Genomic DNA, 27,648 nt, shown 5'->3' on the forward strand with positions numbered 1-27,648 from the left:
TTACACATAAAAAGACCAAAATGTCCTTCCATAGATGTGAAAAGACAAAAAAAAAAAAAAAAAAAGGCCAAAATACACATGACGGCAAATGATAAGTTTTGAATCAAGTGTGTGGTAATATCATTTCTATGTATACTAGCAATTAGGGCTGCAACTCGAGCCAGGTTTTACCCGACCCGAAAATAGCCTGGGTTGGGTTCAGGTTTCATGGGTTTCGAGTCGAGCCAGGTTGAGCATCCAAAAGCCCACATGAATCTCGGGTTGAGCCAGGTTTGAAGGGGCCCGACCCGACCCGACCCAAGTTACATAAGTTATAGTATGTACTTTTTTTCTATTGTTAGGTAAAAGTTAAAAGTGAAAACCCACGCACCCACTGTTATAATATGTGAGTGTAGTTTCTGCTTTTATGAGTTGAGTTGATTCAAGTGTTTGATTCAGCATTGTTTGATTGTAATTACAACATTGTTTGATTACAACATTGTTTGATTCAAGTGTAATGTGAGTGTAATTACATCATTGTTTGATTCAAGTGTAATGTGAGTGTAATTTCTGCTTTTATGAGTTGAGTTGCCTTGCCAAACAAGAGTTTTCCTTAAAAAACTGCGTCAACGTGAAAAAACCCAACCCGACCCGAGATATTTCTCGGGTAGGGTTGGGTTCTCCAAAACCCGACCCGCCCGACCTGAGTTTCAGCCCTACTAGCAATAATGGCCCATGCTATGTAAGGTGTAAGAAAATGAGCCCATCCCATTAAAAACATGAGATGTAAAATGATGGGCCGCTCCCTATACATGGGCTCGGGTGTGTATCGTGAGACTTACTCCATCATGCTGTAAAATTGTGGGCCCCACACAATGCATGAGTTTGAGTTGAGTTGGTGGCATCCACATTTTGGACATTTTATGAAGTAATTTTTGTCTTTTTAGATATACACACATTTTGGCATGACCTTATTTGCAAAATCCCCTCAATTGTGATAGCTCTATTCGCAAAGGGAAATGTTATCAGCACTACAGTATTTTGATGAGAGCACTCCTCACTTTATTAAAAGTACGGTATGGCCCGCTCCATAGGATGATCCAAACCGTCCATTAGATGGGCCACAACCTAAGTATGTTGTGCCCCAAAAATCATCTCCATAGGTTGATCCTAACCCTCCGATCTATAGAGGATTAGGATAAACCCTCTAACATTCAGATCAGAGGGTTAGGATAAATCTATGGAGATGATTTTTGGGGCACAACCTATTTAGGTTATGGCCCATCTAATGGACGGTTTGGATCATCCTATGGTAGGGGCCATACCATACTTTGAATAAAGTGAGGAGTGCCCTCATCAAAATACGGCAGTGCTGGTAACATTTCCCTTTGCAAATTGTCCAACTAGAAGAGTCTTGATGCAAATAAAAATAAGTAGGAAGGCTTATTTTGCAAAAACAACTAAAATAAAATGTCGGACAAAAAAGAGACATCTCGATTTTTTAAATTTATTTTCCCAAAACGAAAACCGCTCCAAAAAAAGGCGTTTCGGGGGCTTGGGAAGCCGCGTTTGTTTCTTCGACCTTTTCAGTGTCTCCTCCTCATCACTGGGACCCACCACCACCAACTGCCGGTATCGTACACGTGGCATTACTCCTAGCGTGACCAAAGTGGTAGTGACGTGGGCCACGTGGAAGACGACTAATTGTGGGTCCGCCACGTAAGGGAGGACGTATCAACAGCTCAGGTTGCTTTCCTACAACCGGCACCCGTCGGTGGAGGAGGCTGTTTTTACTAATTAAAAATTGTGAACAGTGGCAATTACGTGGATCCACGTGGCACGCGTTTAGCGTCGAAGTCACGTGAGAAGTCATTTCTGGTGGCTGAAAAGTGACCACCCTGCTTTTCTTGGGCCACAACGTACTTCACGTGGGTCCACGTGGGCCCATCCTAGCTGGCACATCTCGGTTTTTACTTTCTGACGAAGTAAAAGTCCTCGAACGAAAACTGAAAAGTTATGAATCTTATCTAATCTAACTACTGTATCTAACTACTGTACATACGAAAAGTACCAACACTGGGTACCTCTTTATGACAATTACGAAAAAAAATATACTAAGAAGAAGTAAAGACATATGACAATGACTAAACAACTACTTTATATTACGGCTCTTGCAGAATATTGACAGATTCCTGGCATCTCAAGAGGAACAACAATTATGAAAATCTTTGAACGCTAGATCAGCCTAGATCGATTGGAAAGCTAGGATAATATTAAATAATATTAATAATTAATATTATCCCAAATTTGGGTCAAAATTCTATACGAGAAAAATAGTCGTTTATTGATTTAGTCGGATTTCAAGCGAAATCCATAAAAATCAATTTAAAATATACTTTAACTCGGTCATAATTTCAGTAATTTTGGCAGAAATTTCAGGATAATATTAGATAAGGGATAAAATCCATATTTTTTTTGGATATTCCTTAAATTTTAGAACAGGATTTCAGGGGGAAATGAAATTTCGATCGAAATTTTGAAAATTCGGATAAATTTCGGAATAAAATTTATAGGCAAAACGAAATTTCGTTAGAAATTTCATTCCATTAGGGTTGACCGGATTTGGATTTCAGTTGAAATTTCAAACCATGCTATAGAACAAGATTTTAAATTTCAATTTAAGTTTCGATCGTCTTGGAAATGTGGACGTTTCGGTTTCAGATAAAAATTTCGGTAAAAGGTAAAGTAATATTGTTTTCCCTATTATATAAATATATCCTAGGTAGTTGTTCCTTTTAAGCAACTCCAATATCAGATTGCCACTTCATTTTGCACTATTTGAATTGATATTTGGGTCCCACGTGCAACGCACTTTCATTTTCCCTAGTGATATATAAAGGGCAATGCCGTTTGGCTACCCTCTTCTCGGGTAAGAGGTCGTCAGAATTCATTAATACTAAGGGAAGAAAAGTGGGTGAATAATCGCTTCCAAATGATAAGACGATCAATTTTTTCCCTTTCCCCCGCCCCTTGACCGCACAGTTTTACTTTGGTCAAATGATATTTCTTATACCCATAAAAAAAAATGATATTTCTTCCATGGCGTGTGAATATTTTACACTACTGACGTGTCGAAATAAATAAAGCTTCCTAATATTTGCACTTACGTTTTTGATAATGAGACAAACTCTTTCCTATTTATCTGGCTGCTTTGCACCTTAGAACGGAAGTTCATGGGGTTAAGTCTGAAAATATGGCTTTCCTTTCCGGCAGAGATAGAGAGGGAGGGAGGTGAGAGAGAGAGAGAGGACTCACGTATTATAAATTTCTCTAAACAAGGGCAACAGAAACTACAGATGAGATATTATTTTTAGGGATTTGCTAGGGACCATCGCAGAAGGCATTTCACGGAAGGGCTGTTGCATGAGAGTGCAGCCACCTCATATAAAATAGATGAATAAGACAAAATATGTTGAAAAATGAGCCTATGGGGCTGCACGTACTCTCATGCAATAGCCATTCCATGAAATATTCTGTGATGGTCCCTAGCAAGTCCCTTATTTTTAAGGGAAATATTTTTATTGTAAATATCGAAAAATGGAGCCCACCACAAGAGAGAACAAATTTTCATACAAGTAGATTGGGTGCAACCTGTTTTATTGCACAGAGACAACATACAATTTATTTTTAATGGTTTCCAGAGAGGCACTAACTTACAATTTGCAAATAAGGTTGACTTAAAGATAATTTTATATGAAACAGAGATGGGTGGCATCCAAAGAGGCACCTGATTCACATATGAATTTAGTAATAATGTTTGTTTTAGAGATAGGTGTCTTGTTCTCTTACAGGTGGAAGAAAATTTTTTATAATGTGAGATTGGTCTTTTGTTTCCTAGTTTAAACAAGGAGAGAGACATAGGTCAGTGAAACCTAAGAAGATCTCAACATAGAGAAGAGAAGAAAGACAACAAGAGTTTCTCCTGAATCTCCTTGGACATGTGGGTAACTTTGATTTTTCATATTGTGAGCATTGAGTGTGTTTTGTTTTTCGGTATGGAACCTATTTAGACCATCTTGGTATTTACTATGTTCCACTACAAGAAAAACGGCATACAGCAACGGATAATCGCTTGAAGAAAAACCAGCATAAACCAGCATATAAAGGGTGGCCCAGTGCACGAGGCTCCCGCCATTGCGAGGTTTGGGGAGGGCTAGATGTACGCAGCCTTACCCCTGCTTTTCAATGGATAATTTTATGTCGCCTTTTAACCGTTGCTAAGTTTGTCATTGTAGTGACGGTAAAGATCCGTTGCTATAGACAGTGTTTCTGTTTGTTTTATATATAATTATGACGGTTTCTCACAGTTGGTATTTTTTTCAGCATTCCTGCCAATTATTGGACTAAAAAATTACAAATATATTCGAGTCCAATAATCGATTTTGGACTCACAAGCCGTTCTCAAAATCCAAAACAAACAGGGTAAAGGAAGTCACTGAGTTGGGTTGAATTGAAATAGCATTTTAGTAATTTGAAATGAAGCAAGTCGTGGGATTTTGGCTGTATCTCTGTCACATGAAAGAGAGGGAGGAAGTGGAATTGGGGGTGTTCTAGTGGTTTAGTGGCTCTCTTCATCATCCTTGGAGATTTGATCGCTATTTTGACGAAATTCAAGATTGGTTGGGCCTTCATCTATGGAATTTTACCATGTCAAGAGATCTGCAAATGCTGTCGCTGAGAGCCTAGCTGGAAGGGGGGTGGATATGGAAGCAAGGGGGTTGGATATGGAAGCGCTAGAATTGTTTGATTCATTACCTCCTTGATTTTTTGTGGATGGCTCTATGTTTTTTATTCTTTGTATTTTTCCGCTTGTAATGACCATCTCGGTCCTCATTTTCATTAATATATCTATTACCATTCAAAAAAAAAAAAAAAAAAAGTGCAAAAGAAGAGAGATTGAGAAAAAGTGGGTGAGCGAAAGAGAAGGAGAAAAGAGATTGAGAAAAAAAATGGGCAATTGAAAGAGAATAGAGAGTGTGAAAGAGGGGTTGAAAAAGAGAGTTACTTGTGTGGGTCTGCAAGATTTCTTAAGACTAGCTGCTTTTTTAACAATACAAACACTCTACATGTAAAAATAGAAATTTATATATGCAACAATTACTCTTAATAAACAAAAACATGCACCCCGGGGGGGGGGGGGGAGCTAAATGCGTAATCAATTATGAAGACTCCAAAATCGATTATGAAATGGTGTCAAACAAACAGCACTCATCCCAAAACAATTTAAGCCAAGTTCGCTTTGAATCTTCAGAATTGAACTTGATTCCAAAAATGATTTTTGTGCTCAAGATAGTGTTAAATTTGAGTCCAATAATCAATTCTCAAAATTCAAAATGAACAGAGCCTTAATATGAGAACTGACTATTACATAATCAATACTCAATCACAATCACTAATTTTCAGAATCTTAAGCTATCACTGCTTAAGGCAAGTAAAAGAGATTAATTTAACTTATTGTGGATGGAATCATTCAAAAAAATAAAAAAATAGAAACATATTGTGGATGGAAAATGGTAGCATCAGCAGCCATGTGACCGAACAGCTTTCAATTAGATATAAAAGAAACGGATAAGGTTATCGAATACAATAATACCCCACGAGGATAAGATATAAGATTGAAATGCATTCTGTTTGTATTGTGCCAAAACAGGGAAAGAAGAATAATCTTTCGGATGTTGGCAGCAATAACATGCCAAGGTTTATCCTCCTAAAAGAAGAAATTAATTTACACTACCCGAAGGTTTCATTCCCTCTCTCGCCCATCTCCTATCTCTTAAAGGCCCAGCTTCTAAAGTCAACTTACTCGGCTAATCTAATAAGGGCTAAGAGGGGTTAGCACCATAAACTTATTAGGTTAGTCGCGTGAGAGGGGACTTTGAAGCCCCTATTAGTAAAGCTTGCTTCAAAACCTTTACGCATAGGGCATCACGCCCCCCCTAGGAACCCCTCTCACATACGGGAAGAGAAAAGAAAGGTAAAGAGAAAGAAAACCAGTGTGACGGTGTGGGCAGCATCACTAGCCTATGCTAAAGGAGCAAGCTCCATCATGAATGCTGCAACCTCTGGATAGCTTATGGGTTTTGCTTATGAAATCAAACTTGTACATCCTCTACAGATGAATTCAAAAGCATGGATAGCTTATGGGTTTTGGTTGCCAATATAACATTGACATCCCAAGAGACGAGCAGGGATGTCTCTTGGTTAATCATTGCATGTTTGTTGATGCGTCACCCTCCTCCTTTCCTTATGAAATCCTTGTCAAAATTCACAAAAAAGAGGCCTTTGCTTGGATTACATGGGAATGACTCTCTCTCTCTCTTTCTCTCTCTCTCTCTCTCATATGACACCCCATAGCACTACTTGTCACGTCCCTGTTGACTACTTACACAACTAATCTACCAGGTAAATACTTGCAACCAAACCGAGCCGTTGTAGCACATTAAGGCGCCCCTACTACAGTGTAGTGTGTCCCGCATTTGGTTGTTCCAAACCGCTCATTTTGAAGACCAAGACCTTGGTTTGGATCACCTGTCCCAAAAATCACATCATTCATAAAATATTAGCCTCTTTTGCGGCTGACTTTTGCCTGACAGAACAGCCACCTCATATGGATTGAATGAATAGGTCAAAATCTGCTAAAAAAATGATCCTCTGTGGCTGATCTCTCGTGCAAAAGCCGGCCACAAAATGGCTTCCCACAAAATTGCCTATTAAATCCCCTCCAATGTTGTGTTTTTTTCCGGTCATCTTCAAACAAACAAACAAAAAAAAGGGTCGTAGGTATTAGGTAGGTCTAATTGAATTCATGCTGATTTGTTAAACAATTCTTCTCCTCTTTGAAAGATTGTGAGAGAAGCAAGTAGGGTTTGGAAAAATGCACCTGATGGAGATAAGGCCCTTGGGAGGATGGGTGGTGGTGAATAGGAATTTGGGTTTTCGAATGCCATTCTTAAGACCATAAGATGCATATTGGAAGGAGCTGGGCGAGGACGAGTTGTTGGTTCAAAGGTACGGTGATGGGTATGGGAGGTGAATAACAAATAGGAATGACACTATCTCATGGGGAAATCTGGACAATGGGAGATGACTTAATGGGGGTAAAAGCCATTATGGAGTGATGTAACTTGTTGTAAGTGGTAATGGAGTTGCGTGATGAGGAACTGCAAAAGGAAATAAGCTGTAGTCAAATACAACATATTGGGATATAATGGTTCGACTAATGGAAGTGTCAAGGCACTTGTATTCTTTATGTTGGATTCCATTTCCAAGGAAGATGCAATATCAGGTGTGAGGATCAAGTCTAGTCTTGTTGCACCAAACAAAGAAAGAGAGGGCAAGTGGCACATTCAAAAGATTGTAAATGATTGTAGCTTGGTGGTTTGACAAATACAACCCCTCATATGCGGTTCGATCCTTGACAAGAGGTGTTGGGAGCCTATTGATAAAATATACACTGGTTTGAAACACTAATGGGCAAAAGGATTTGGGAAGGAAAGCTTGATCCAATAGTGCTTAAGCCCATTTCCATAATATAAGGTGTTGGGAGCCTATTGATAAAATATACACTGGTTTGAAACACTTATGGGCAAAAGGATTTGGGAAGGAAAGCTTGATCCAATAGTGCTAAGCCCATTTCCATAACATAACAATGCTTTCTTTCAGCGACTACATTCTGCTTGAGGGTATGAGAGAAAGAACTTGGGTGTCTATTCTTCACCACTATCCATTTTAATGGATCTAATATGCTGGATAGAGATTTTCAACGAGATTCTTAAATGTAACAAAGCATGAAGAAGCACCAGTTTATTACAAATAAAGAAAAAAATCCATGAAAATGTCAACTAAATGCAAGTAGTATTTGTGTCCATGATTGCTAGAAATTTGGGCAGGTCCCCATAAATCAAAATCTAAAAGTTTTAATGGTTCAAAAGCAATTGAACTAACATCAACACTTTTATTCTTAATAAGTTAATGTGATAACTTGTTGGAGCGATGGCCAAGATGGATGTGCCAGATCTCTCAATTGGTACGATCACCAGTGTAAGCTTGAAGCATTTCCCTTGGATCCCCATCAACAGCCATGAGAGGATAGAGCCCTCCCTTACTCGATCACTGGTGAAGAACTCTCCCTGATGCCCGATCGTGAATATGAAAACCCCATGAATGGAAAATGAAGATGCAATCAAGGTCATGGGTTAGTTGAGCTACAAACAATAGATTTTTCTTAATGTCAAGAACACACAAGACATTTCAGGTAGTGTGACCAGAGATGGGAGTTAGAAGAGAGCAAACATGAGTAATCGGTAAAGTAGATCCATTTTCAATAAAGATTGAAAAGTCACACGTGTAGGGGGTATGATTTTGTAGAGACATTGGGTCCGAAGTCTGGTGATTGGTGGATCTAGTGTCTGAATAGCACTGTCGATTCATGCTGCCACCATTGAAAGAGGAGAAGGATTGAGGCAGATCATCACCTGGTAGAGCAGAATCCCACTATCAATAGCACTTGAGGGCATGATGCCCATTGGGGCCAAATATCTACTAAATTGTGGAGGATCAATTAACAGTAGGCAGGGCCTGGCCAAGGATACCAAGTTGGGCATCGAGAGAGGAGTTCGAACGGGGTGTAGGGGTCCACATTTGTAGATTTTCCATCGAAAATAAGCGTAGCAAATCCTAACTACAGAGAATGAGAAGGTGGCTTCTCCATATCGTAAAATTGTTGCATTGAGACAAAGAAAGATAGGATGGGTAATGTTCGAGATTGAAGGGGGAGGGACAGAATTTGTTGGCAGTTCATTTGTGGAAACCATTGGCGGAGCGTAGGAGGAGATAGAGGAAAACCAGTTGGATCGAGAAATTCAAAGAAGATAATCCTCTGATATCATGTAAGAAAAAGATTTCAAAATTGGGAAGACGGTAAATGGAAATATAGAAAAGAGGAGACGCTGACAATTTGAGATTTTTTGCTTGCTAACGAAGGCTGCAGAGTTTCCATCAGATAAGATTGGTGGTACAACTGAATTGGCAACCGTTCAATCAGTGAGGATTTACATGGATCAAAATTTGAAAGAGTTGTCAGGATGCTAAACTCTATGGTTAGAAGACAGGTAAGGTTCAGTATCCTCATAATTATGGAAAGAAGAAATCCGGGTATCAGGAGACCAACTATTATATATTAACACATATCCTTTATAGGTGGTCTATTTGGTTTCTAGATGCTTTATCAGACGAGAGATTTATATAGCCTTCATGTTACGTTTGAAACTTCAAAATAAAGTGTAGGTTTTATATTTAACCCATCAAGCGCAACCTAAACATTTGTCATCCATATATGTGTACATAATTCATGGTTGTGTTTGATTTTTGACTGAGAACAGATAGTTACAAAGAGATAAAAACTCACTGAATTCTATCACTAGCTTCCCTACGCTTGTTCAATCCATATTTTCCAAGGGATTTTGACCCAGATCTCAACCAAAGAATGAAACATTTTTTATACAATCAAATACATAACCAAAAGAATCAGAGAAAGAAAAAAGAAAGCAAAAGAAACTACATATCAGGGAATTCGATTGAATAATCCTCGGTTGCAAAGGGTAAACAGAATAAAAACCCATCAAGGCGAGGGCGACAAAAGAATACCACATTGTTTGAAATCGCGCAACAAGTGCGCATCCTTGAATCCAACGAGAAATTGAGCAAGCCCTTCGAGATAGAGAGCTGACTGATAAACGTCCAATGCGTCAATAATCTCAGCAAGAATGCTTCCCCTCAGCCTATTGGCATCCACAAAAACACTCATCAGCTCCTCCATCTGATCCTTCACCGCCCCACTTAAACCCTCCAAGACCCTCCCCTCAACCCAATCCGATCCAATTCGATCAACAAATCCAACCTGAGCATCCCTAGATCGTGAAACCAGCGCCGGGGCCATGACCCTGAGACCGCATTCGATCTGCTTGATCAGCCCAATCAGATCCTCCGATGGATCTTTGAACGCGACCACAAATGGCAATGGAAAGGGTTGGCACGAATTGTGGTAATTAGGGTTGTTGATGAAGGATCTGAGGAGGTGGGTGAAGAGATTGGGATGGAGATCGCCGAGCCAGAGGAAGGGTTTTTCAAGGGGGTTTCGCCAGTCGGGGTAGAGGAGTTGGGAGACGTCGTGGAGGGCAGCGAGATCTAGGGCTTTGAAGTATGATTGGAAGTGGGTGTGGAGCAAGTGGACATGGGTCGAGAGGAGGTCAGACGAAGAGATGAGGAGGATATCAGAATCGAGGAGAGTGGCACTGGACATGGACTGGCGGAGGAGGGGGAGGAGGGTTCCCTTCAGATGGCTAAACCATTCCGCGTAGAAATCCTTGAAAGGGCGAGAGCTTTTCTTGCGTCCTGTTCTTCGCCGTGTAGGCACAGACACACACACCACAGATGGAGTTAGGGTTAGGGTTAGGGTTTAGTTTTGTTATGTCAGCAAGAAAGTAGAAAATGTAGGAAGAAGGATTGCAGAGAGGGGGAGAGAGAGAGAGTTACCTGATGATTTCATCATCTTGGGGAGATCTTTGCTTTCTTTCTCTTCTTCTTCGAGAGAGGGAGAAGGAAAAGTTTCTACGTTTTGGAGGGAAGAGAAATTTGAAGGGGTCGTGCCCTTGGTTTTATATTAGCAATGTCGCCTTTCTATCCGTTGCGAAGGATGATTTTCTATCCGTCGTGCCATCTCTGTTATGTGTGTGTGCGCGGTGATCGGGGGCAGTTAAACCTGGTGGGCTGTTGTGTATGGGCCAGAGTCCTAATGGGAAAAGGTCCGTGCACAAGGGAAAAGTAAGATAAAAGGCCATGTTTGGTAGCTATGAAAGTAGTTTCCATGGAATGTTGGTTTATCAAGTGGTGGGAGAGGGGCGAAAAGAAAATCTCTATTCAATATGATGAGCTCTGTGCATGATCGGTTCCATTCCTTTGTCCCTTTCTATTACTTTGTGCATGATCAAAGATGAGGTGAGGAAGTGGAGTGATGTTTGACTTGGGAGAGGCAGCAATGTGATTATCAAAGGATAATTCAGCTCTGGTACCATGATAAAGAAAATAAAAGGAATTTTAGTGATCTTCAATACATTATACATTGCAATTAGACATAATGAGTTTCTATATAAAACACTCCAAGGGATAAACATAAATGATAGTACAATAATCATAGAAATTGGTCGGGATAGAAATCCTAATCTAACCTAACTACCTAATCAAGTATAATTTCTTAATCTAATAACAAAACCAATATAACTTCAATGGAAACACCATTATTACGTTCTCTGGACCGGCAGGTGTATGTGATGCGAGCAAGGCGGAAGCTAGGGCATTATTATTCGGGCTTTGTTGGTTTAGGAATCATAATTTGGGGCCCTTAATCGTGGAAGGTGATTCAACCAACGTCATTACATGGGCCAGGAATTAATGTCCTGGTCCTTGGCGGCTTGCAAATCAGATTGATGAGATACGAGATCTCATGGGTATCATACGTCCGTTGATAACGCATCGAAGGCATACGGCTAACACTTTGGCCGGTCGTATAGAAATGGGATTATTGGTTCTGAATGTTGTATTTAATGCTCCGGGAGCGAATCACTTGTAATTCACTGTATTACACGGGGACATCTTGTCCCTTCTTCGTGTAATTTTCTTCCAGAAATAAATGAACTATTACCTTTTAAAAAAAAACAAAACCATCCACCGGTCACATCTTATGTAATCCGATCCATTCTAACCGGATGAAGGAGAAGGTGATTGAGCTGCTGCCCAGGGTCAAGTACAAGAGCCAACCTAGGCTGATAAAAAAAAGGGAAATGATATCTGCACTCCCATGTTTTGATAATGACCGTCCACATTTCCTTAAAACACTGTTGATAGCAATATGGGGATGAAAAAGCTATAACCATGCTGCATTTATGAAACTGATTATTAAAACAAAGAATAAGCCATTGAGGTGGTGGGTTCATCAAAAGTTCCAAAATCCATGGGACATTTTTGCACTCTGATCCCTTGTTTTACATATATTGTGGGAGCAAACATGAGGGAGACCCTGCAAAAAGGCACTTAACTGGGTTGCCCAGCAATGGAAAATTCCAGTCTTTGCATTGGAGTCTCATCCCCATCTCACAATCGCTGAACCCCAAGTAACGCCGGCACCAAAACCGGCAGTGGCAATGATGTTTCCGGCCTTAACCTTCCCGCTTCGAACAGCTTCATCCAATGCCAAAGGGATGGACGCAGCACTGGTGTTACCGTAATTAGCCAAATTTGATATGACATGTTCCGACGAGATCTGTAAACGAGTTGCAACAGCATCTATGATCCGCTGGTTTGCCTGCATTGTTGTTTTTGGCTCAGTTTTATTCTACTGGCATGGGGTAGGTTTTTTTTTTTTTTTTTGACAGGGTATCCCCACCCCATTTTAGAGCATGGCGTAGATTATGGATGACAATAGTTTAAGCTGAGTTTCTTTCGACGTAAAATGGGCGTAAAATTTGTTTTACGGCCATTTTACATCAGAAGAAATGGAGCCTTGGAGATGTATATACCTGGTGAAGCAGTAACCAATCGATATCAGAACTTGTAAGACCGGCTTTTTCTAGGGATGTCTCGATTGACTGAGGCACGCACCGGACAGCAAAACGGAAGACCTCACTGCCGTTCATTTGTATGCGTGAGTAGGAGGATGGTTTTGGGGGGAAGAGAGCTGAGCCGTTCGAGCTCAAGATGTTCTCTGTTGGGTCTTCTTTTAAAATAGCGTTCAGGTGCCTGTGATGGAAGCCGTGGGATCATCTTTCAGCTCAAAATAACAAATCATAGAATATGCCATTCAAAAGAATAACAAATCATAGAATTGAGAGCAGAATCAATTTGGACAAGTTAGCTTAGATTATAAAATAAGAATGCATACCTTTGGCCACCACCATCACTGTGCATGTCGTATCCAAGCAAGGCATTCTCATCGTCATCAGAAGCCTGCAGATGGTATCAACAAAGGCAGAATCCACCTTTTACAAATAGTAACATCTAATCATTTATTCTTACACTAAATATGACAGTATCAACCTTAAACCACATTGCAGGTAAAGAGTAAAGAAATATTACATGATTAAATGAAAAAGAAGGATCGCGTGCGATACACCAGATGAGAAAATGAATGGTTTTTTGTTGAAGAAAAACTGAGTTAAAAGGGAAATATTTTTCACCCACTTTTTTTTTTGGAAATGGAAGGGATTTTTCACCCACTTTTGGTAGCATCCATTGTCTTTATTTTGAAATTTTCATTGATTCTAACATTGTGGAAATAGTCATGAGAAAGGAGAACTGGCCCGCACATCTCATCAATGTCCAATCTGATCAGCCAGTGACGAGATAGCCATATTACAGATCAAAAGATTAAAAAGGCACTACATAAGCTGGGTTTGCAATTTTTTTTTGTCTTTTTCAGTACCTTTTACATCTGCAGACTTTAGATTATCATCCCCAAATGATCTCATATTTTGAATAATAGGCAGCAGCCAAGTCAATAGTCACAGATGATACTAAAGGAAAAACAATATTGAATTTTCTTGGGTGATTGCTCTTTGGCTGTTGTTGTATTGACCAACTAGTAACATCAATATTAATTAGTGGAAAACCTTGCCAAGTAAGGCGAAACATTAAAGAACACAATGCCAGTAACCATAGTGTTAAATTTTGGCCGAATATTTCTGTTTCGGTTTGGACCGAAACCAAAAGTACATTGAATCGGATTTTTACATGATTTTCCCGAAATTTCAGGAGAAATTGAAATTTCAAGTTTTTCACCATTATGTACAAAATTTCTACCAAAATGTTAAAGATTTCCACCGAAATTTAAATATTTCCACCGAAATGGCCGAAATTTTATACATTTTGGTGGAAATGTTTGTCATAGTTTTACATGATTTCGGCCAAATTTTCCACCTGGACGAAACAGACACTGAAACCGATATTTAAAACCTTGCCCGTAACTAAGATCGTAATCTTGAGCATAGAAGTTTCTTGAAGTTGAAATCTTGCCTAGGACAGACAAGGAAACAAAAATCCTAATCTATTTTCCAGTAAAACATCATGTAAAAGAAAAAAATGAAAGCTAGCTACCTGTACTAATACAGCACCAGCGGCATCACCAAAGAGAATACAGGTACCTCTATCTGCCCAATCCACACATCGGGAAAGTGCATCGGCCCCAATCACTAGGACATTTTGATAGCCGAGCGCTATAATTGAAGCACAAATGTTAAAGATTATAAGTCATGAAGAGACAATAAATAAGCCAAAGATTATAAGCCATGAATAGACCATAAAATAAGCCAAGTAAATCCAACTAAATAAATAGGTACCTCTTATATAAGAAGCAGCCGTCGTTAGACCCAACACAAACCCACTACACGCAGCTCTAATGTCAAAGGCCAGAGGATCTTTTTTACAGCCTAGCTCTCTCTGGACCTGATATTAGAAATATCAAAATTGAGTTATCTGGACCAGCCTAGCCATAACAAGTAGCCATATTCGTTTTAGATTTATGTTGACGTTATCATATAACATGACATTATGACAGTAAAATTGAATTTAAAAAGAGGAAAAATTATATGATTGATTTTGTTTTCCTAGTTAACTTTGCCACATGTTCCAAATAGCCTCTTTGCTTGTCTATACCTTCCCCAGTTTCTAGAAAAATCTGGATGTTCCGTTCATTCCGATCGGAACACCGTATCATGAACAGAGCTGACTAAAAAAATTTAGTTGTTCTATCATACAGGAAGTCAAACAAAATCAGCAGATTCTAACCACTTTAGTCAATGATGTTAGAAGCCTAAGGGGCACTTGAGGTATTTTACCCTCTCCAATCAAATGGAAAGGTCAAAACGCATCACACACACCTTTTCTCACAGAAAAACAAATTGCTTTAGCTGGCCAAAATCCTAACCCAGGACTGAAGACGTCCTCTTTCCGCTATAATTCTTCATCATTTTCATCTCTGTGACAAATCTAGGGCTAAGGGAAACCTCAATGGTTGACATAGCATGAAGTGTTGAGAGGCCAAAAGAGAAGGAAGAATTTTTATTTTTTTTTATTTTTTTAAAGATGAGAACAAAGAATATTTAACTTTCTCCGAACCCCAAACTAAAAAATAAGCATTGGATGGATCCACACCCAAAGGAGTAATTGATGCAATAATACTAATCCAAGACTGGCTTACAATATACATAGAGACCAACACCTTTGTTGATTATCAAAACAAACTTCCCCTTATGAAGGTTTCCAAAGGAAATTTTTGAACAAAAACAAATCATCCTACAGTAAAAATTCCAAAGAAACTTTTCAAACTAAACAATTCCTATAAAAAAAATCTTTACCTAAATTAGAGATTCTCAAAATACCAAAAGTTATTTCCCTAAAAGAGGCTCTCAAAATCAAGGTTTAAAATTTCGGTTTCGGTAACCGTTTCGGACCCCACCAAAAACCGAAATCCGAAATTTGGTTCCAAATTCCGGACCCAAATTTCGAAATTTCGGCCGAAATTTTGTAACATTTTTTTTTTAATAAATAATGTCATTAAACCGAAATTTCGGTCCAAAAAGGGTGAAAAATGGAATTTCAGAAAATTCCAGTTTCGGTCCCCACCGGTATCCGAAATTTCGGATTTCGGTCGAAATTTGAAACCATGCTCAAAATAGAGAACAAAGATCTTTAACTGAATGACAGATTTCCAAAATCAATTTGATAGCTAGTAGGGACAATCCAAAAGTCTCTAAAAGAGACCTATAAGCCCTGTGCTAGGCCCATCAGCAGCCCCTGTTACTTGGGCCTTCTCAAGTACTGTTAGGAACTAGTGGGCCTTGGATGGGATTTTCGCCTGCAGGAGAAAGGTATGTTGAGCCCTGCACTGTCATTCTTGCTCTTCAAAAATTGATTATTATGAAATAGATCTTCCTTTCTTATTTTAATTAAAGGAGAAAAAGACTCCCCCCGGGGACCGAGATTGTCAACATACATCCCACAAAAAAGACAAAAGAAAAATAAATATATGACAACCTAAAGGGGGAAAGAAATCAAAGAACTCTAGGAGGATCCTTTTTTTTTTTTTTGAAAATTAAACTCTAGGAGGAACCTATGATTCCTATCCACCCCAGAACGAGCCAGAGGATCAGCTTCGCTATTTGCCGACTGCCAAACATTCTGAAACTTCACAGAGTGACCATACGTCCACTCGTCCAGTATATCTTCCTTTCTTATTTTCCTATATGTTTTTAGTGTGTTAAAAAGTCTCATATGAGTTTGGATGAGTTGTACGATGAATTGGAAAGGGGTTATATAAAGAGAGGGGAAGGGTAAGTGATGTTCTCCACTGGGGAGATATATATATATATAGACACACACACTAGTAAAAAACCTCGTGCGATGCACGGGCCGACAAATAACTGTACGGACCACATCATAGGTTGATCCAAACCGTCCATGTGATGGAACACAAAATAAATAGGTTGTGCCCCAAAAATCATTTCCATAGGCTGATCCTAGCCCTCCAATCTATAGAGGTTTCCATAATATGTTGTTCCTCTTAAATCGGATGGTTAAGATCACCCTATAGATTTTTTATTAAAAAAGCATAAAGGAGGGGATAAGATTGAAAGTATGTGGCTTTAATGGGTGCCTTTGTTAAAAAGTATAAAGGAGGGGGTAGGATTGAAAATATGTGGGTTGAAGGGGTGCCTTTGTTAAAAAAAGTCAAAAAAAGTGATGTGTAATTCTCATAGAATTTTCAAATAATATATATATATATATATATATATATATATATATATATATATATAGAGAGAGAGAGAGAGAGGGGAAATGGTTTGTGTGCAGCTGCACAGATAAGCTAGTGCATGGCCGCACAAACCATAGTGGGGGCCACATTTTTTGGGGGATCCAAAGAATTCATTTGGAAGGCCCTTCCATGAATAGGGTGTGTACCAAAAATCAGCCCTATAGGATCATCCTAACCCAATCAAAGTTGGAGGGGGAAATGGACAGTTTCTGCCCATTTTTTCCCTCCACAAATGGCAGGGTTAGGATGATCCTAAATGGCTGATTTTTGTTACACACCCTATCCATGGAAGGGCCTTCCAAATGAATGCTTTGGATCCCCCCAAAAATGTCCCCCCCCCCCATGGTTTGTGCAGCCATGCACAGACAGCTTATCTGTGCTATCTGTGCAGCTGCACACAAACCATTTCCTCAAACGTGTGCAGGTAAGTTACCTGCACACGTTTGGAAAAAGAGTGTGGCAGCCACTTTTTTTTGGGGATCAAAACCATTCATTTGAAAGGCCCTTCCATGGATAAGGTGTGGCCCAAAAATCAGCCCCATTGGATTTCCCTAACCCAATCAAAGGTGGGTGTGTGTGTGTGGGGGGGGGGGGGGGGGGGGAGGTGGACAGACACTGTGTGTCCATGTTTCTGCCCATTTTTCCCCTCCACAAATGGCAGGGTTAGGATGATCCAATGGGGCTGATTTTTGGGCCACACCCTATCCATGGAAGGGCCTTCCAAATGAATGCTTTGGACCCCCAAAAAACGTGGGCCCCCACCCTGTTTTTGCAAACATGTGCAGGTAAGCTTACCTGCACACGTTTGCAGGAACCATTTTCTCATATATATATATATATATATATGTATATATATATATATATAGAAAGAGAGAGAGAGAGAGAGAGAGAGAGAACGGTTTCTACACACCAGTGTAGATAAGTTAGCTACATACTAGCTTAAAATACAGGGGGGCCACATTGTTTGGGTGATCCAAAGCATTCATTTGATGGGCCCTCACATAGATAGGGTGTGCCCAAAAAATCAGCTCCATAGGGTCATCCTAACCCTTCAATCTGTGGAGGCAAAAATGGACAGATTTGTGAAGGTTTATACACGTCCATTTTACCTCCACAAATCGTAGGGTTGGGATGATCCTATGGAGCTGATTTTTTGTGGACACCCTATCTATGTGAGGGCCAATCAAATGAATGGTTTGGAATTTTGGATCACCCAAACAATATGCCCTCCACTGTATTTTAAGCTAGTGTGTAGATAACTTATCTACACTTGTGTGTAGAAACCGTTTTCTCATATATATATATGGACACACACACACACTAGTAAAAAACCCCGTGCGATGCACGGGCCGACAAAGAACTGTACGGACCACATCATAGGTTGATCCAAACCGTCCATGTGATGGAACACAACATAAATAGGTTGTGCCCGTAAAATCATTTCCATAGGCTGATCCTAGCCCTCCAATATATAGAGGTTTCCATAATTGTTGTTCTTCTAAAGGTGCCCACAATTCATTAATATTTGTAAAGGTGTCCTGTATTCGTAATATTATGTAATATGTTCACAAAAATCCGTAGTATTATGTAATATATGCACCCAATCCGAATTTTTGCAAAGAAAAAATGTCACTATATTGACTTTGTCCATTTTTTTTTTTATTACAAAAGCATGAGGGGGGTAGGATTGAAATTATGTGCTTTAATTGGTGCCTTTGTTAAAAAGCATAAAGGAGGGGGTAAGATTGAAAATATGTGGGTTGAATGGGTGCCTTTTGTTAAAAAAAGTCAAAAAAAGTGATGTGTAATTCTCTTAGAATTTTAGGAGAAATTCAAATAATTCAAACATTTTCTCTTCTGCTATATATATATATATATATATATATATATATATATATATATATATATATATATATATATATATATACGAGTGGGACACTCGCACGGGGAGTGGGAAAACATTATATTTAGCTTCTCATGATAGACAATAGAGAAACTGCATATTACGGAAACCTTATAGATCGGAGGGTTGCGATCATCCCATCGAAATGATTTTGGGGGCACAACCTATTTGCGTCGCGGCCCATCAAATGAACGGCTTGGATCATCCTATGACGTTGACCGCAAACTGAATTTGAAAAATCTGGGTGGGGCCTACAATTTGGCCTTAATGTTAATGCACGACCCACACCATAGGATGATCGAAACCATTCATTTGATGGGCCACATTGTAAATAGGTCGTGCCCCAAAAATCATTTCCATTGGATGATGACAACTCTCCAATCTATAGAGGTTTCCGTAATATGCAGTTTTTCTTTAGATCGGAGGGCTATAATTATCAAATGGAGGGTTTGGATCATGGGGTGGTGCGTACAATCCATTTTGAAAAATACAGGTGGGGCCTACTTCGTTCAAAGATTTGAAGAAATTATTTTTTGGGGCCACCAACTGCGGGGGATAGACTAGTTCAAAGATTTGAAGAGATTAATTTCTGGGCCCATCAAAAAGATTTTGAAAAATATGGGAGGGTTTGGCCGACCGGTAAGGGTCCGGGTGACACGGGCCAAGTCAAAATGACCCGGGGAAAATTTACGTGTCACGAATCTTGGACCCGTACCCGGCCCAAGAACTGTACGGACCACATCACAGGTTGATCCAAACCGTCCATGTGATGGAACACAACATCAACAGGTTGTGCCCCAGAAATCATTTCCATACGCTGATCCTAGCCGTCCAATCGATAGAGGTTTCCATAATATGATGTTCCTCTTACATCGGATGGTTAAGATTACCCTATAGATTTTTTATTACAAAAGCATAAAGGAAGGGGGTAAGATTGAAATTATGTGGCTTTCATGGGTGCCTTTGTTAAAAAGCATAAAGGAGGGCGTAGGATTGAAATTAAGTGGCTTTAACAGGTGCCTTTGTTAGAAAGCATAAAGGAGGGGGTAGGATTGTAAATATGTGGGTTGAATGGGTGCCTTTGTTAAAAAAGTCAAAAAAAGTGATGTGTAATTCTCACGGATTTTTGGAGAAATTGAAATAATTCCCTTAGTTTCCATTCCTCTCTCTCTCTCTCTCTCTCTCTCTCTCTCTCTCTCTCTCTATATATATATATATATATATATATATATATATATATAGAGAGAGAGAGAGAGAGAGAAAAGTGTTTCTAGTCCGGCCGACTAGAGATCATTCTCTAGTCCGCCACCCAAAAACACATGGGTCCCACATATTTGGGTGATCTAAAGCATTCATTTGATAGGCCTCGTCATAGATAGGATGTCCGCAAAAATTCAGCTTCATAGGATCTTCTTAACCCTTCGATTTGTGGAGTTAAAAAATGGACAGATTTGTGGCGGTTTATAGCCGTCCATTTTAAGCTCCACAAATCATAGGGTTGGGATGATCCTATGAAGCTAATTTCTTGTGGACACCGTCTCTATGTCAGGGCCCATCAAATGAATGCTTTGCATCACCCAAATATGTGGGACCCATGTGTTTTTGGGTGGCAGACTAGAGAATGATCTCTAGTCGGCCGGACTAGAAACACTTTTCTCATATATTTGGGTGATCTAAAGCATTCATTTGATAGGCCTCGTCATAGATAGGATGTCCACAAAAATTCAGCTTCATAGGATCTTCTTAACCCTTCGATTTGTGGAGTTAAAAAATGGACAGATTTGTGGCGGTTTATAGCCGTCCATTTTAAGCTCCACAAATCATAGGGTTGGGATGATCCTATGAAGCTAATTTCTTGTGGACACCGTCTCTATGTCAGGGCCCATCAAATGAATGCTTTGCATCACCCAAATATGTGGGACCCATGTATTTTTGGGTGGCGGACTAGAGATCTCTAGTCGGCCGGACTAGAAACACTTTCCTCATATATATATATATATATATAGAGAGAGAGAGAGAGAGAGATAGAGAGAGAGAGAGAAGGTGTTTCTGACCAAGGGTACGTCTATTGACATGAGCCTTATATTTTCCTTTGTTTTATAAGAAACAACTCTGTGAAAAGAAAAAGGATTTTATCAGTTGACTAATCCTTATATGGCAATGGAACAACCGCATAAGGAGGTGAAAATATCAGCCACTTGTTATATACAAAATAATAATAACCAAAAAGTGTGATACATAATGTTCTTTATTAGTGCACTTCCAAAAAATCCAATGTATGTCTGAAAGATGAGGAACATGATTGGACATGATCATAATCCATAGTTTAATGTAATGTTTTAGACCATGTGTCAAAATGCGGATGCGGGTCAAAACACGGTCGAAGAAAATCCTAGTCGATTCGGCACGACACAATCGAGTACTCAGTTCACACTGTCATAACTCGGGAGAGTCAAAGGAGTTTGTATTGAGTCTGTAGGGCAAAACGAGGAACGCGACGGCAAAACGCGGAATGCGGCCAAGGGAAAAGGGAGTCGACTCGGGGGAGTCCACAATGAGGCGGGGGAGTTTTAAAACTATGGTTTTAGATGTGGCCATTTCTTTAGTGAGTAAAGTTGGGTATATTTTGATCAATCCTATTATCCCATATTAGTTGAAGTGAAGGATTCGAACATTGATTTCAGGGCTTCAGTCCCCATAGAAGTGGTACTTCATGGAAGTTTATGGAAGCCTATGAAAATCTTAGAAAAATCATGGAAGTTGATGAAAGTATGTGAAGATAATGGAAATTTAGAAAATGCTAGAATAAACACAAATACACACTATCATATAAGTAAGACACTTAACAAGATCAAAACCAAGTGATATATGCATTGTAGCTTACGTATGCAACAGCAAGGTTCATTTTAATCATAGACTGTTTTGAAAGTTGATGATCATGTCATTTCATTTACCCTTTCGACTTACTCATCTTATTGACAGAAAGAGCATTAATATTTCCTAGATATATGGGGTTTCTTGGCTATGTGAGTGCATCAAGGAATCAACCTTCGGACTTCAGTCCGAACTTACTTCGGAGTTTGGTCCCCCACAAAAGTTGACACGTGTCGGTCGAAGTCAACATGTCAGTGAAAGTTTAAAACCATGGTTGTAGTTTCTCCTACAATGGAAGTGAGCTTTTACTCAATTGAAAATTTTTCGATTATATATGACGCTTCTAAGTAAAAAAGCAAAAAACCTTTGAATTAAATAGCATCACATATTTGTGCCACAATTCTCCTTTCGTATCAGGGTCATTGGCATGCCCACACAAAAATAACTCACGCATATTATTTGATATGGAGGCCAACAAGGATTAGTGATCAGATAACATGATTTTATAACTCGCCTTAAGAAAGAACCGGTTCCTTATAATGTCCATTACCCCTTCAAGATGATTTGATACATGCAATTAAATAAGTAACTCAAGCTAAAGTCTAAAATATAGGTCAAAACTATATGACTAGGTCAATTTGGACCAGTTTCACCACTAAACAAACCCCACTTCTCTATAGTCACTTGGTATTGGGCAAGTCGTAGTGGTATCATTTGTACTAGCGGATACAAACCCAGTCAGAATGAGTGCGATACATATCAGAATTAACTATCATACTGACCAAATATTGACGGACAAAGCGACCTGCATTTTGAGTCTTAGAGCAAAGCCCTCAAACTATAAAACAATTTCCTCAGATTTGTTCATTAATTAATAAATAATTATCACATATATGTTCAAAAATATGACTCAACAACCAAGTCTTCTGAATCATACCTGGGGAGCACTGCCAAAAATATCATCGGGAGTAGATGTGCACAACACGATTAGGTCCAGATCATCAGCCTCAACTTGAGCCATCTGAAGAGCTTTCCTCGATGCCTCTATGGCCAAGCCTGTCAATGTCTCATTCCCTACCAAAATATAAGGCAATCAGATACAATTTTGTGACTACCATTTCTTCACCATGGTTTAGTAATCACATGTATGGAAGCCAATCCTCGTGATTTTAATGAGTTCTCAGAAAAAGTGAGTACAACTAAAAACCATGTGGATCACCACACCAATAAGAAATGAAAAAAATTGAAAATAGGTATGGAAGGAAGCCCATCCTTACGAATTTAAGTTCTCAGAAAAACTTAGTACAACTAAAAACCAAGTCGATCGCCAATAAGAAATGAAGAAAATCCAAAAATTAAAATGTTGTCATGGAGTTGCTACCTGAGAGAATCCGTCGATTACGAATCCCAGTGCGAACAGAAATCCATTCATCTGAAGTTTCAACGATTTGTGCAAGATCGTCATTAGAAACCACAAGCTTTGGCAAAGCGGAGCCACATCCAACCAGCTTGCACCCCTTACCAACAAGTCTGTAGAAACTTCTCATCAAATGTAGGAATGAAAAATAAACTGCAAATCAAGCATACCTGCATATCATGTCAAATATCACGTCTCATGACATTGATATGATCTACATTATCACATTATATAAATTATTTCTTCTTTGAAAGCAATATGAAAGGAAAGATTGGTAAACATCACACATCTCATGACAGTGATATGATCCATATCTTCCTTTGAGGAAGGATATTGCGAGATGTGCTTAAATGAGAGTTTCCATTGAGATTGAGTGATTGGTCCACTTACAGTTACATAACATTAATGTAATCCACATTATTTGTTAGCTAGACCTCCCCATGGAGACCGCATCATTCCTTATCAAAGATTCCTAGAATAGATTACATTTACCCATTAAATATGAACAAGGCCTCCGCATCAGAGTCTTTCCTAGCTACTATATGGGTGCCATGGAAGGACAGGAATGCAAGAATATTCAAAGGCGTTTCTCGGAACTGGGAGTTTCTTTTCATCAGAGTCTTAGGCCTCACGATCTCATGGGTGGAGATCCTCCCATCTTTCAGATTTGTCTCTGCCTAATTTAATTTTGATGGATCGAGTTTGGGTAGCCCGGGCCCGGCCGGAATAGGAGGGGTTCTAAGAAATAGTGGAAGAGAGGTGTTGTGGTCTTTTGCTGGCCCTATTAGAGTTGCAGATGCCACGGAGGCTGAAGTGAAAGCGGTTCATCAAGGGTTGAAGTTGTTAGCTAGAGACCGGGTGCATAATGTTCTTGTCGAAGGAGACTCTTTGAATATCATAAGGTAGCTCAAGAAATCCCAAACTCCTTCATGGCGTTTCGACGAGATGTTTGTCTTGATGGATAGATCTTCTTGGTCCTTTCATCACGTTCGGCGCTCCTCTAACCAAGTGGCCAACTGTCTTGCTAGGGTCCTGGATGAGCTAGCACTTTTTGATTCACTCCCCCATTAGCCCTCTCTTTTTCTCTTGTTTTTAATTTTTGTTTCTTCTTATCTGCTTTGTATCTTGACAACCTCGGTTTCTTTTTTTTCAATTAAATCGGCTACCATTATCAAATATATATATATATATATATATATATATATATATATATATATATAGAGAGAGAGAGAGAGAGAGAGAGGAAACTGTTGGTGCGCTTAAGCTCACCAACCTTATGGTGCGCTTAAGCGCCCAATCACATGGGTCCCACATTTTCTGTGGTGATCCAAACCATTCATTTGCAAGGTCCTATCGTAGATAGGGGGTGTACCAAAAATCAGCTCCATAGGATCATCCTAACCCCTCCATTTGTGGAGGACAAAACTGGGCAGATTTGTGGATGGGTTAGGATGATTCTCCAAAAATGGATAGGTTAGGATGATTCTATGGAGCTGATTTTTGGTACACCCCCATCTATGTAAGGACCTTGCAAATGAATGGTTTGGATCACCACAGAAAATGTGGGACCCATGTGATTGGGCGCTTAAGCGCACCATAAGGTTGGTGAGCTTAAGCGCACCAACAGTTTCCTCATATATCAATATATATATATATATATATATATATGAACTGTTTTCCAATTTTCTTAATCACCCATTTGCAAGACACTGACTGAATGGATGGTTGTATGTCAGAGACAATTTTTTGGCTATGGAATTTCTATAATGGGTTCAAGGAATGAGTAGTATGGATCAAGCTGACACTGTGTAGATGGCGTAATCAATGCATCGCATGAGAACTCTCAGATGAGTGCATCTCATAGTTGCCTTCATTATTGTCATGTAACTAATCATGACATTACCAAAAGAAAATAAAGATTTCACGGTTCAGAAGAAAAGAGATGCATGGAGGTTGGGTTTGGGGAAAGAAAGCACAACTCTCAAAACATAGTCAGGGGTTGCAACTACCATGGAGTTTCCACTCCTCAACTTGGAATCATCACTGTCCCATCAGACCCCTACTGTTCAAAAAATTCTCTCCACCCCTTTTTTCACTTCTTCCCCTTTTCTTTCTCTGTTATACTCATGGGTCCGATGTTTCTTCTTCACCCTCCTTTGCTCTAAAATCTCTATTATATCCACTATCTGCTTCAGCCTGCTTTTGAAATCCATTCCCGTCTTTCTTTTATACCTTAAATGAACACCACATCTGGCCCACCCCTTGTCTTAGATGAACAAACCGGCTTGTTTTGGCCCTTTTTTATCTATGTTTTCCATAGAGGGGAAATGTACAAAAAGGGTATTTTCCTGTAGAGCGTCCAAGAAGTAGAGGACCTTGCCTTTGAAGTTCTCCCTTTCCAAACCTCATCCATTGTTCTGCGTTTCATTTTCCTGAGGATGAGCTGATTCTAGTTTCAAATGGGCACCTCTTCTTGTTTGTTTTCATTAATGTGTTTGATTGGGTATCAGGATTGATGGCAATTTAAGGAGTTAAATTTGAAATTGTTGCGTTGTGAGTTGTTTTCTTATGGAGATACTTATTTGTCTATCGCTTTGAATTTGGTTTGGATGTGATCTATGGAAGGAGCTGACCAGACTTAATGTGTCATGATTATAAATCATGGTACAACCAAAGCTGCTTATTTTAGCGAATGACATGAAACATGATATCTGTGACATGCAACTAATTTAGTGACATGATTTTCATGTATTAAATGGTTTCAGAGCCTTCCAAGCAAAAGGCCACTTGTGCAACCAAGAAGGATTGTCACCTAGGGTTACCTTGCAACCGTGAGCTAGGCTGATGAGCCAAAGAATTTCATGGACTGAAGAGTGTTGACTATCAGTTTATAGCAATAATAAAGAACTGTGGGCATAAATAACAAGTTACGGCAAAAAAAAAGTTCAGAATTTTGCTTTGATCGTATAGGTCATAAGCCGGAGACCATAACTGGCCATAAAACATAAAAAATTAGGGTGTTGCCTGGGAGAATAGAAACACCAACACTATAAGCAAATTAACGAGGATACAAGTTATTACCCAATTCCATCCCACTTGAATGAGTTGTTGCGCCCTAAACAAGGAACGAGTTACATCAATTGCCTTTTGATCTTAGCCTCTTAAGGAAATCTTAGGTGTCCCGGAAATGTGTCAAAAAATTCCGAGGGATGTGAGTTGGAAGTGGCTGTGATTGTGACATTCTCAGTTACACCGTATGTCTTAAAAGTTGATAGGAAAATCCAAAAGAAAAATTAGAAACAAGCCACTAAAACTAAAATGTTAATTGTGACAAAAATTTGGGTTTTGAAAGGGGCATGGTGAAGAACTAATATGCAAGCATGACTAGGATTTGGAGATCTCAAATCCACTTTTGAATCTTCGACAAACTCATTCAAAACATACTCCAGTGCAAAAACAATTTATCTTCACAGATTCAACACCAATACACTTCTCATTTGCCACTTAGAAAATAGCCAAATGTCAAATCAGATATCATATTGGATTAAAAACTCAACTTTCTTGATCTAAATACCCACCATGTGACATTGAAAACCCCTCACAAAAAAGAAAGAGAAATCACAGCATCCAAAATACAATAAGCAAAACAAATATAAACATTTCACAACAGTAGCACTAACACCACCACAATCAGAGATTAGAAAATTCAATCATATAAATATAAACCATATCATACTCAGTGAATTGGCAAAAGAGGAAAATGTGAAAGATAAATCTGAAAAAACTGCATAATCAAATAAACCATATAACCAATCTAAAACACGGGGATCAAAATCCCCACAGCCTACCGGTATTTAGATGCAGTCGAACTCGTAGAACTATCAGCATTTGCCTAAGAAAACAAAATCCAAATTTCAGAAAAGACAAACAAACAAAGTCTCATTATATTTTAAAAGAGAAACAGAAAAGAAAAAGGAAACAAAGCTCAGATATTTAACTGCCACAGCATTGGTATTAATTACGCGAGTTCTCGGATTCGAACCCTCAGAAAACTCTAAGTCCGATCTGATAACAACCACGCTCCCATTCCTTACTGTGAAAAAAATATATATAAAAAAAAAACACGAATCAAAATCGAAAGAGAAACAAGAAATAAAAAATTCATATCAAAACTCAAAATTCAAAGAACAAAAGGATGAATTTCATCAATATCTCCAGATCTTTGAAATTTCAAAGCAAAATGATTAATTTCAAAGGGAAATTAAAAGGACCTGGCCATGATTTGAACGATCCGAGCTGAAATATCTTGGAACTGAGAGAATTCGATGAAGAGAGACCGAATCCCTGCAAAACCACTGCCATTTTTCTAGGTCTAGAGAGAGAGAGAGAGAGAGAGAGAGAGAGAGAGAGAGAGGGATTAGAGGGGGGGAAAAGAGAAGGATTTTGGTTTATATGCAGTGAGGGCGGAGAAATTAAGAGCAGAGCGCTCTGATATTCTCGACCTGGCCATCGGGTTAGTTTGGGGTAATTATATTGGCACTACCATGTTTTGAT

General features: G+C 39.2%; 2 protein-coding genes across 4 annotated transcripts; both read right to left on the bottom strand.

Moving 5' to 3' along the window:
• Window positions 1–9,472: 9,472 nt before the first annotated feature.
• INP1 (transcription factor) lies at window positions 9,473–10,975 on the bottom strand. Its single transcript, XM_077390727.1, has 2 exons — window positions 10,573–10,975; window positions 9,473–10,431 (listed from the first exon to the last, which is right to left on the bottom strand). Exons 1-2 carry the CDS (start codon window positions 10,586–10,588, stop codon window positions 9,659–9,661), a joined length of 789 nt encoding a protein of 262 aa, XP_077246842.1. The 5' UTR covers window positions 10,589–10,975; the 3' UTR covers window positions 9,473–9,658.
• A 976-nt stretch (window positions 10,976–11,951) lies between these two features.
• LOC143877624 (beta-ketoacyl-[acyl-carrier-protein] synthase III A, chloroplastic-like) lies at window positions 11,952–27,538 on the bottom strand. Of its 3 annotated transcripts, none has more exons than XM_077379779.1 (10): window positions 27,366–27,538; window positions 27,093–27,187; window positions 26,943–26,986; window positions 23,059–23,216; window positions 22,615–22,751; window positions 14,427–14,532; window positions 14,185–14,303; window positions 12,974–13,038; window positions 12,612–12,831; window positions 11,952–12,397 (listed from the first exon to the last, which is right to left on the bottom strand). In XM_077379779.1, exons 1-10 carry the CDS (start codon window positions 27,454–27,456, stop codon window positions 12,176–12,178), a joined length of 1,257 nt encoding a protein of 418 aa, XP_077235894.1. In that variant the 5' UTR covers window positions 27,457–27,538; the 3' UTR covers window positions 11,952–12,175. The 3 variants fall into 3 exon arrangements, with proteins under 3 accessions (XP_077235894.1, XP_077235901.1, XP_077235911.1); XM_077379786.1 differs by having other exon boundaries at window positions 23,059–23,207; window positions 27,366–27,536; XM_077379796.1 differs by lacking the exon at window positions 27,366–27,538 and having other exon boundaries at window positions 23,059–23,264; window positions 27,093–27,173.
• Window positions 27,539–27,648: the final 110 nt, after the last annotated feature.

Source organism: Tasmannia lanceolata, unplaced genomic scaffold, assembly GCF_043159265.1.
Source record: "Tasmannia lanceolata isolate RefF3 unplaced genomic scaffold, GAP_Taslan_0.1 ptg000002l, whole genome shotgun sequence".
Taxonomy (NCBI): Eukaryota; Viridiplantae; Streptophyta; class Magnoliopsida; order Canellales; family Winteraceae; genus Tasmannia; species Tasmannia lanceolata.

What these genes read in the sequence shown, in the direction of transcription:
- LOC143877624 (XM_077379779.1), bottom strand. Translation starts at nt 27,456, where the DNA reads ATGGCAGTGGTTTTGCAGGGATTCGGTCTCTCTTCATCGAATTCTCTC. An exon ending in TTAATACCAATGCTGTGGCA is followed by an intron (nt 26,987 to 27,092) that starts GTTAAATATCTG and finishes TTGTTTTCTTAG; the next exon opens with GCAAATGCTGATAGTTCTAC. An exon ending in CTGGTGCTGTATTAGTACAG is followed by an intron (nt 13,039 to 14,184) that starts GTAGCTAGCTTT and finishes TACCATCTGCAG; the next exon opens with GCTTCTGATGACGATGAGAA.